Source organism: Ziziphus jujuba, chromosome 9 (genome assembly GCF_031755915.1).
Source record: "Ziziphus jujuba cultivar Dongzao chromosome 9, ASM3175591v1".
Taxonomy (NCBI): Eukaryota; Viridiplantae; Streptophyta; class Magnoliopsida; order Rosales; family Rhamnaceae; genus Ziziphus; species Ziziphus jujuba.
The window spans coordinates 23631211-23642225 of NC_083387.1; the positions used below are offsets into that span (position 1 = coordinate 23631211).

An 11015-nucleotide genomic window follows, 5' to 3' on the forward strand; every position below is an offset into this window, starting at 1 on the left:
TTTGTCCTTATTAAAAATATGACAGATCAAGTCATCCTAGGAATCCCTTTCCTTTCTCTCTTATACCCATTCATTACAAACAATGATGGAATCATCAGTCACCCTTTAGGTGAAAAAATCAAATTTGATTTCTTGCTTCAATCCAATAATGTCCAGACTCTTCAATATCAATCTATTTCAAAACAGCTTAATCAAATCCAAATCCATCATCCTCCTTTTTATTTTCCGTTTTTCAAGCAATCATACTTCTATATACCTCAACTCATTAAAACATTATTTTGCAAAATATATTTATATATCTTTGCATCTTTTTCAAATCTTTGCATTATTTCCAAATATCTTTTCTCTAATCATTCTCATTACAGCATGTCTCGCCCCAGCGGCTACATAATCATCAACAGCACATCTGTTCCAATTTGGAGTGGAGAAAATTCTGAAAAGAATTTCCCAACCCAATTTGAATTAGATACCCCCCAAAGAACCTTAATCAATTCCATTTGGAATAAAACCCATTTTGAATCACCCGAAGAAAAAACAAATTTTATTCAAACTCTTGATAACCTTTGTTTTTATCTCCAATCAATCAAACAAAAACCTGATAGTAAATACTATTCCCATTATGTCCTATTTACAGGCCCAAACCCTGGCCTTTATAAAACATGGTCCCAAATAGCCCATGAGATAGCAGGCCAAATCAATACCCAATACCGAGGCTATTACAGTCTCCATGAAGCCCTTGAAATCACCCATAGAGAAATAAGTCCAAAAGCCTTTATTCACCCTTGGGTCCGAATAGATCCAGAGTTTTCCAAAACTCTTCGTTCTGTTCAAAAAATCATCTCTAATCAAGCCTCTAGTTCCCAATCAGCCCAAAAAATGCAACATAATCATCCTCGCCCAATCACTGGCTTTGTCAACCCACAACATCCCAATAATCAACTTATTCAAATCCAAGATCCACTTGACATCCTCAATATAGAACATCCTTTAGAATTCCGAGTTCATGAACTCAAACATAAAAACCAATGTCTTGAACACCAAATCCAAACCCTACTTCATAATAATGCCATCCACCAGCTCCACATCAATCACCTTCAACAAGATCTAGATTATTGGACCAAAAAACAATCTTTTAAATCAAAACCAAGCCTCAACTAGCCATTCCAATCAACCTTTCCAACTCATTGACAATCCTTATCCTTTAATCAAAAATTCCACCTTATCTTAGAATCCTGTCCGTATATTTTTCTATCCTAATCAATGGTTACATCAAGCTGGTTTACCCAGTGATATTATTTCCCGCATTTGGAAAATCAAAAGAAAACAATTTTATGATGAATTCAATTTTCTTCAAAAAATGCTAAGCTCATTTATCCAATCACCCAATACCTGCCCCCGTGGTATGTATGTTAGTGTTATATCTATATAATTGTTTCATATTCTGATTTTTAATTCTTAAATCTTTATAAAATAAATCTATTCCTTACCTTAATCTAGTCTTTTAAGTTACTCCTCTATACAACTATCTGTTTTTCACTAACCTTTCGCTTTACCCTTTCACCCTTCTTCCTAGACCTCTCATGCCCTCACCTCGGGTCTTACTGTTCAGTCCCACGATCTTATTGTTCAGCTTTCGGGTTCTGGGTGACACCTGATAAAGCAATTGGCTAACTACGAACAAACAGAGATAGCTATATAGCAACTAAAAGGTAGACAAGACTCAGAATAAATCTACGGTATAAAGCTTTAAGAATTAAAAATCAGAATATGAAACAATTATATAGATATAACACTCTACGGGTGCTAAAAGAAATAGCAAGCATATCTGTTCTTCTTTTCTCTTCTAATTGTTTAATTTCATAATCATGATAAATTAATCAAATATAGACAATCACATTTTTAATTGTTTTGTATATATATATATATATTTGTTTAGAATGCAAACTACAAAATACTTTTTGTAATTAGAACATATCTCAGACGGTGTATAGTGAAATGATCTCTAATAATAATTGTCACAAACACACAACACACAAACGACCAAACCAAAGGTTGCAAAGTCACACCAGAGATAGTCACACAAGGCGTTCCTATTTTTGTCACTTTTTCTAAAATTATTAATCCCCATCTTTTAATTTTATGGTATAATTTGGTCAATATATACGAGTCTTCAATCTTTTCACAAAGAGGTTGCGTACATTAATCAATTTCAAACAAACACCCCTCCATAATTTTGTTCAAGTTTTTTTGCATTGATAGGCGCCCTCCACGTCTTAACAAAATTTAAAAAAAAAAAAGTAAATTACAAAGAAACCCACTTCTTGATGATATGTCTCTCTGCGCAACTCTATAAAACCCAGCCATTAAGTTTTACTCTGCATGTAAGGTCTGCTACACAGACCACCCGAAAAAGAAAACACAAACAACGACAATCATACATTTTATCAATAAAGGAGTTCATTGTGCACCAGAAAAGGAAAACCCAGAAAGCTGCAAGCTTTTGGTTTTGTTTTTTCCTTTTTTACCTTGAAAATGGATTATGATCTGTATTTCTTAGGTGGTCTTTTGGCTTCTCTTCTGCGGTTTGTTTTCTTGTTTGGTTTTGCTGGAAAGAAGAGGAGCAGAGCTTCAATGGAGGTAAAGACTAATGGGTTTGTCAAGATTTCTCAGAATGGCATTTTATCTCGGCCGGAGATAGAGGAAAAAACTGATGTTATTATTGTTGGAGCTGGGGTTGCTGGTGCAGCTCTTGCTTACACTCTTGGCAAGGTCTGTAATTTTTTTTTTTTTAAATTTTTTTCTTAGATGCTTGATCGTTTTTAGTTTGTGTTTATGATACTCAATATTTGTTTTCTTGCTTGGCAAGTCTTTTCTCTCTCTTTCTTTTTTTTTGTCTTTCTTTCTAGATTTGTTTAGGAGATGAATGTCTTTTAGTAGAAAATACTGTTTGATTGCAGAGAAAATACAAAAAGAAATTTGTCTTTCAATATCTCTGTTAATTCTGTTGACATTGCCCATAAGGAAGGCTATAATAGTAAATGAATCGGTACCTTTGAAGGCATATTTTTTATTTCTTTGTTTTAAAATTTTCTTTCCTCCATTTTCTCAACCATAAGGAAACTGGTTATAATCTTCAATCCCCAGCTTTTGCTTCTTATTTACTCCAACTGGTAAAACGAGATAGGGGGCTGATTAGGTGAACCCAGATTTTGCTCTTTCTGAAAGATAGATTTATATAGATTGCTAGAATTAGAAAAATAAATACGTAATAATTTCAAAGTCCTTCCTTTTCTTTTATCTTTTTTCTTGATCGTTTTTACATGCCATCCACATGACTATTTTCATTTTACATATATATATATATATATATTCCTAACAAGTGGAAATTAATCAATTAGATGGTAAACATAAAGCCATTTTAAGCCTCTTGAGATCTTTTTGAGTTTGAGTTGCAGAACTATTTAGCTGCTAGTTTGATTGTAGTCCGAAAAAAATCATTGTGAAAAATTCTGTTGATTGAATGAATGCATTGCTGTATCTGGGAATGATCTAAACCCTTTTGAATCTGTTGTTATTTGCAGGATGGACGACGAGTACAAGTAATCGAAAGAGACCTGAACGAGCCCGACAGAATTGTTGGTGAACTTCTGCAACCAGGAGGCTATCTCAAATTGATTGAGTTGGGTCTAGAGGGTAAGCATATAAAGTACCAAGCATTGAAATCCTTTATGTGCATTTGCGAAGTTGCTATGCTTTAGTTAGTGCTAATTTACTAATCGAAGATATACATACATATGTATTTTTTTACTTGCACAGATTGTGTGGAGGAGATTGATGCTCAGAGAGTTTATGGATATGCTCTTTACAAAGATGGTAGAGATACTAAACTCCCTTACCCTTTGGAGAAATTTAGCTCAGATGTAGCTGGAAGAAGCTTCCATAATGGGCGGTTCATACAGAGGATGAGGAAAAAGGCTGCAAATCTATCAAAGTACTCTTCTTTTACTATTTTATGATCCAATGCAATTTTCATAATCTTGGATCAAAATTGAAGCTTTTCTTTTTGGGGCATATCTCCTGTATATCTCCTATTTCTTGTACTTCAAGCTCTTATGGCTGTTCTTTTGAATTCTCTTTTCAGTGTGAAATTGGAACAAGGTACTGTCACATCTCTGATTGAAGAAAAAGGAACCATTAAGGGAGTTCAATACAAAACCAAGACTGGTCAAGAAATGACAACTTATGCTCCCCTCACAATAGTATGTGATGGCTGTTTCTCGAACCTACGACGATCTCTATGCAATCCAAAGGTAAACTGATGTGAAAATTTTAATAGCTTCTTGTGTTAAAGTCTTCCTTTGAAACTTGAGATAAACAGAAATGTTATCACCATTTTTGCAGGTTGACATTCCCTCTTGTTTTGTCGGATTGGTACTGGAGAACTGTGACCTTCCACATAAAGAGCATGGACATGTGATTCTGGCAGATCCTTCACCTATCCTGTTCTATCAGATTGGTACCAACGAGATTCGTTGTTTGGTCGATGTGCCTGGACAAAAAGTACCTTCTGTTGGTAATGGAGAGATGGCAAATTATTTGAAAACTGTGGTGGCTCCTCAGGTGCTTGATAATTTGCTTGAAACAGATATCTGTTTTTTCATTCACTGATTATATATATCCATCAAACTGGACTAACTTGAAATGAGACTTTTTTTTTTATGTGTTTCAGATCCCCCCCTCAGCTATATACTTCTTTTATAGCCGCCATTGACAAGGGAAACATCAGAACAATGCCAAACAGAAGTATGCCTGCTTCTCCATATCGGACTCCCGGTGCACTTCTAATGGGGGATGTATTCAATATGCGTCATCCTTTGACGGGAGGAGGAATGACTGTTATTCTTTCTGATATTGTTATTCTTCGTGATCTTCTCAGACCCCTTTATGATATCAATGATGCATCAACATTGTGCAAATATCTTGAATCCTTCTACTCTCTTCGTATGGTGAGTGAGAGATGTTCTTGGTTGATACTTTGTGTTTTGAGTCCAGAGAGACCCTCCATAATCTATATGACACCCTACTTATCTCACTTTTATTTTTTAATTTTTTTTAAATTTTTTATGGTTCTGTTGTTGCAGCCAGTGGCATCTACCATAAATACATTGGCAGGCGCCGTATACAAGGTGTTTTGTGCATCACCTGATCCAGCAAGGAAGGAAATGCGTGAAGCATCTTTTAATTACTTGAGCCTAGGAGGAATCTGCACTTCTGGACCGGTTTCTCTACTCTCCGGTCTCAACCCTCGTCCACTGCATTTGGTAGTTCATTTCTTTACAGTTGCTATCTATGGCGTCGGTCGCTTGATGCTTCCATTTCCTTCACCTTACCGTATTTTGATTGGCATTAGATTGATCTTGGTACGTAACGATTCTCTGTGACCAGAAATCAGTTATTCCTTATATTCTAGTTTCCCACAAATATGTTAGTCAATTTTCCAGTTTCTTATTATAAATCATTTGGTTGTTTTTTGATGAGAGCTTTGAGCGAATTTAAATTAAGCCCCTGTTTTGGCCAATCAAAAATAGAGTGGGAAGAAAGAGTGTAGAGAGAGAAAGAGAGTAGAGAGAGAGTTGGATATAATGTTCTTGCTCATTAATTCACTGACACTGACACTTAAATATAAGCAACGGAACAAACTTGACACAATACTAGGAAGCACTAACGTACATCACTCCACCCCACTAGATAAAGAACTACCACGAACAAAACAAAAAACTACCACGAATAAAATAACAACTAACTAAATAGACCAAGTCCACAAGTAACCCAAGACCACGTCCCTAACGTGACTTTAATGGGTCTTTGCATGGTCCATGCATGCACGCCCTAACAGTCTTCACCCCTTAAGAATCCTTGTCCTCAAGGATGTCAGGGTGTGACTTCTGAAACCTCCAAGCATTCTCCCAGGTTGCATCCTCTGCTACCGCCCCCTTCCATTTCACCAGAATTTCAGTCCATGGGTGATACTTTCCTTTTTGAATGACATGACGAGCAAGCACGGATTCAGGCTGGGGTAAAATTGAGGTTGTTGCCTCATCAATTGGTGGTAATTGATCTGAGACCTGAGGCATAAAACCCAATTGCTTTCTCAATAAGCTAACATGAAAGACATTGTTGATTTTGGATTATGGAGGGAGAGCTAAACGATAAGCAAAAGGTCCAATCTTTTCAATAATTTGGTAAGGACCAAAAAATCTAGGAGCTAATTTAACGGACCGGCGACAAAACTACAGACTGTTGCCTGTAAGGCTGAAGCTTCAAGTAAACCTAATCCTCAACAGTAAAAGAAGCATTCTGCCTCTTCGAATCTGCAAAATAGCGCCTTCAATCCCATGAACACCAAAGGTTAGCTATTAGTTCTCTTAAGATCTCATCCCTAGTGCAACAGTAAAAATCAACAGCTACAACCCGAGTTGTGCGGGGGACATATGATAAGTGATCTGGGGGTGGTACTCCATCGATCGCTTCAAAACGAGTCATGCGCATTGCCAAATGTTTCAAAGTATTATAATTGTACTCTACCTAAGGCAACCATTCAACCCAAGAATTGGCCTGTGCACCAGCAAAACATCGTAAATATTTTCCAGCACGCGGTTAACCACCTTGGTCTATCCGTCCGCTTGAGGAAGGTAGCTAGAACTTAAATTCAGTTGGGTGCCATGGAATCGAAAGAGAGTGCGTTATTGGAATTCCATGAAGTCGGACCGCATTCTGTATAAAAGTTTTGGCCACGGACAGTGCTGTATAAGGGTGTTTCAAAGGAGCAAAATGGGCATATTTAGACAACCAATCAACCACCAGCATCACGACCGAAAACCCATCAATGAAATCCATTAAAATATCAGTCCAAATGCATTCCGGAACATGTAAAGGTTGAAGCAGGCTAGTGGGCTTCATAATATCAAACTTATACCATTGGCAAACCTCAATGCTTGAAGGAACTCTTTGATTGCGCATATTGGGCCAAACAAACGAGCGATGCATCCAAGATAGGGTCTTATGAAACCCGAAATGTCCCTGACTGGAGAGGAATGATACTCAACCAAGATAGAGGATATGAGAGGAGAACCCGGACTTAAGGTGATCCGTCCACCCTGGAACCAAACTCCATCCCGCAGATAGTGAAGTGGGCTGGTAGTCAAGGTAGAATAATAAGGGTCCTGCTGTACCTCTGCTTGGAGTGTGTTCTACCATTTAGCATAAGGCATTGAGACAGCTAGGAAGTGACATTCCACCACATGAGATAGTGCATCGGCAGTTTGATTTTCTGGCCCTTTTTTATACTCTACAACATAATCATACCCCAAGATCTTTGGAAGCCACCGAGCCTATGCAAGAGTAGTAATTCGTTGCTCCAACAAATATTTTAAACTCTTCTACTCAGTATGCATTATGAAAGGTTTGCCTAATAAATATGGCCGCCATTTTCAAATAGATTTGACGATGGCCAACATTTCATTCTCGTATGTGGAGAGGTTGAAGGCTGTGCCCTTGAGAGCTTCACTATGATATGCAAAGGGACAACCATATTGAGTGAGAATAGCCCCAATTCCGACACCGCAAGCATCGTATTCAATAACAAATGGCTGGGAAAAATCTGATAGCCCAAGCATAGGTGGTGAAGTCAAGGCGTGTTTCAACTGGGCAAAAGCATCGGTGGCTTCGAGTGTTCAATAAAACCCTTCTTTAGTCAGAGTCAGTGGAGTAGCGATCCCACCAGAATGGCAGATGAATTTTGTGTAGTACCCTGCTAAGCCCAAAAACCGGCGAACTTCCATGATTGTTGTGGGCATCGGCCATACAAGCACAGCTTCAATCTTCGTTGGGTCAACGGAAACTCCTCGTTCCGAAATTTGATGCCCAAAGTAATCAACTGTGGTTACTCCAAATCTGCATTTTGATCGTTTGGCAAACAATTGATGGTCAGATAAAATAGAAAGAACAGTGCGTAAGTGACAAAGATGGTCTTCCTAGGTTTTGGAATACACCAATATGTCATCAAAGAACACCAAGATGAATCGACGCAAGTGAGCACGGAAGAAGTCATTCATGAGGCTTTGGAAGGTTGCTGGAGCATTAGTGAGAACGAATGGCATCACCACAAATTCATATTCGCCTTCATGTATGCGGAATGCTATTTTTGGAATGTCACTCTCATGGACCTGAATCTAGTGGTATCCCGGCCGCAGATCTAATTTGGAGAAAAATTTTGCTCCTTGTAGCTCGTCAAGCAATTCATCAATCACAAGTATCAGAAACTTGTCTTTGATCGTGATGTGATTCAATGCCCGATAATCTACTCAAAATCGCCATTCGCCATCCGATTTTTTTATCAACAAAACCGGGGAGGAGAAGGGGCTTCAGCTGGGACAAATCAACCCTGTTTGGAGGAGTTCTTGCACTAGAACGTTCAATTTCATTTTTTTGATAGTACGGATAACAATAAGGATGAACACTTACAGGATTGGCATTGGGTTGCATGAAATCCGATGATCATGAGCACGATGCAAAGGGACTGCTGTAGGAGACAAAAATACAGAAGAAAAATCCATGAGAATTTGTTCTAAGTCAGTTGGATGGGCCCCAGTTTGACTTGGATCCTCTATAGCCAAGAGATGTGAAAAATATCCTATGTCGTGTATATAGTGGTAATCCTTTTTTGTTAGGACTCCTATTCCCTTTTGGCTTATTCCCTGAAAGATGCGTGGAACTCCATCTTGTTGGAATGTCATAGTGAGTTTGGAGTAATCTGTTTCAATGGCCCGAGTATGGCGAGCCACTGCACGCCAAGGACAATAGGGCAAGCGGCCACAGGCAATACGTAGTAATCCGCGGTCACTGTTGTTCCTTGGGTGGTCATGGTCAATGCTCGGCATAAGCCAGCGCACTCAATTCTGTCTTTGTTGGCAACAATGACCTGTATCTTTTTACTGTTGGTGATTGGCAATCTAAATTTTGAGACCACAGCTTGATCAATGAAGTTGTGGCTACTGCCACCGTCGATCAAAACCATTAATTCCTTTTTCTTCAACTTCCCCAACACTCAAAGTGTTTGCGGATGGCTTGCCCTGCTATTGCGTGAAAGGAAATTTCTGGAATGACTTCCTACCGATCATTCTCGGATGATTCATCTGTCTCTACTTCCAAGATTGGGTCGTTGGTTTCTTCAATTATAAAGAGTTGAGGCCGCTCACATCGGTGACCTGTCATAAACTTCTCATCGCAATAATAACAGAGCCCCTTTTCGCGGCCCTCCCCGTGCCTCCTGACTAGACAATTGACGAACCAGTGGAGGAGCGGTTGTTGGGGTAGACCATATATTTGGTGGAAGGCCTAGTAATCCAGCATTTGGATTGTTGTTCACCCTTGTAGTTCCTGATGCCAAGGGCCAATTTGCCACCGGCTTCCGTTGAAACTGATTCTGTTCCTCAATTACCCTGGCAACTTCGATGGTTTCCGCTAAAGTGTATGGATGTTTGATTTTGACGTCCAGTCGAATGTCCTCTCGGACTCCAGCAATGAAACACCCGGTTAAGAAAGCTTCAAGCAGTCCATCAACTTGGTGCGATAATCTTTCGAAGGCTTCTTGATAAGCGGCTATTGTTGACGTCTAGCGAAGTCGAGTTAAGGTCTCAGAAGGATCTTCAATTCTGTCGGGCCAAAACGAAGGAGTATTGTTTGGTTAGTTCCAACCATGTCAAAGGCCCATGGAACTTAGTGAGCCATCGGTGCCACTGAAGAGCAATCCCCTCCAAGTGAAATGATGCAAGCTGCACTTGCTGTTGAGGAGTCACCCTCTTAAAATCGAAATATTGCTGCGCCTTATAAATCCATCATGAAGGATCTTCTCCATGAAATTTGGGAAAGGAGAGCTTAAGGTGGGTGGTATGGCTATCTCCATTGGTATGGGAAGACTCCACTGCAGAGAACGGGTTGATTTCATGGGAAGCGGGCGGTGGACTCCGTGCCACACGTAGAACCTGAAGTTCGGATAGCACCTGTTGCATAGTGGTGTGTACCTGAGCGAGACTCGATTAATGTTTGGCCAAGGTCTCGTTCATTTCATTGAACCGTTCTGCATTTGTCTTTCCTCGGGTCTCCATGGAAAAATCGGCTCTGATACCACTGATGAGAGCTTTGAGCGAATTTAAATTAAGCCCCCGTTTTGGCCAGTCAAAACAGAGTGGGAAGAAAGAGTGTAGAGAGAGAATGAGAGTAGAGAGAGAATGAGAGTTGAATATAATGTTCTTCCCCATTAATTCACTGACATGACACTGACACTTAAATATAAGCAGTCGAACAAACTTGACACAATACTAAAAAGCACTAACGTACACCACTCCACCCCACTAGATAAAGAACTATCACGAACAAAATAAAAAACTACCACGAGTAAAATAACAACTAACTAAATAGACCAAGTCCATAGGTAACCCAAGACCACGTCTCTTACGTAACTTTAGTGGGTCTTTGCATGGTCCATGCATGCACGCCCCTAACATTTTTCTTTTTTTTTCTCTTTTTTTTCAGGGTGCATCAGGAATTATATTTCCAATAATCAAAGGTGAAGGAATTAGAAAGACGTTCTTTCCTGTAATGGTGCCTGCCTACTGTAGAGCTCCACCACTTAAATAAGTAAATGTTAACAAGAAATTCAGGGGAAAAACAAGAGATGTTGTAGAAACTGATTGTCACTGCTTACGAAAAAACAAATCTGTATCAACTGGCACAAGTTTTCCCTCAAAATCTGTATGAACTATTTAGAACCCCAAATTAGAGAATATATATATATATATATATACATAATTAGTCTCACTATTTTGGTGCGTTACATTACAATGAACTGCACACTTCAAGCATGCTAATTCTTTGAACTAGCCATAATTGAAACAGCACTTCTTGTTATTGCAAGCTTGTTTCCTTAGTTTACATTACACATTTGACGTAAGTAT

General features: G+C 38.9%; 1 protein-coding gene across 1 annotated transcript; it reads left to right on the plus strand.

Moving 5' to 3' along the window:
• The first annotated feature begins 2342 nt into the window (after nt 1–2342).
• On the plus strand, nt 2343–10787 carry LOC112492770 (squalene monooxygenase SE1-like). Its single transcript, XM_060820164.1, has 8 exons — nt 2343–2769; nt 3582–3693; nt 3817–3991; nt 4142–4310; nt 4402–4651; nt 4762–5006; nt 5142–5420; nt 10594–10787. The coding sequence occupies exons 1-8, from the start codon at nt 2533–2535 to the stop codon at nt 10696–10698; spliced, it is 1572 nt and encodes a 523-aa protein (XP_060676147.1). The 5' UTR covers nt 2343–2532; the 3' UTR covers nt 10699–10787.
• Nucleotides 10788–11015: the final 228 nt, after the last annotated feature.

Bases quoted from the DNA above. Each gene is read 5' to 3' on its own strand.
- LOC112492770 (XM_060820164.1), top strand. From the start codon at position 2,533: ATGGATTATGATCTGTATTTCTTAGGTGGTCTTTTGGCTTCTCTTCTG. The intron at 5,007-5,141 runs GTGAGTGAGAGA...CTGTTGTTGCAG, and splicing joins CCTTCTACTCTCTTCGTATG to CCAGTGGCATCTACCATAAA. The intron at 5,421-10,593 runs GTACGTAACGAT...CTTTTTTTTCAG, and splicing joins TTGGCATTAGATTGATCTTG to GGTGCATCAGGAATTATATT.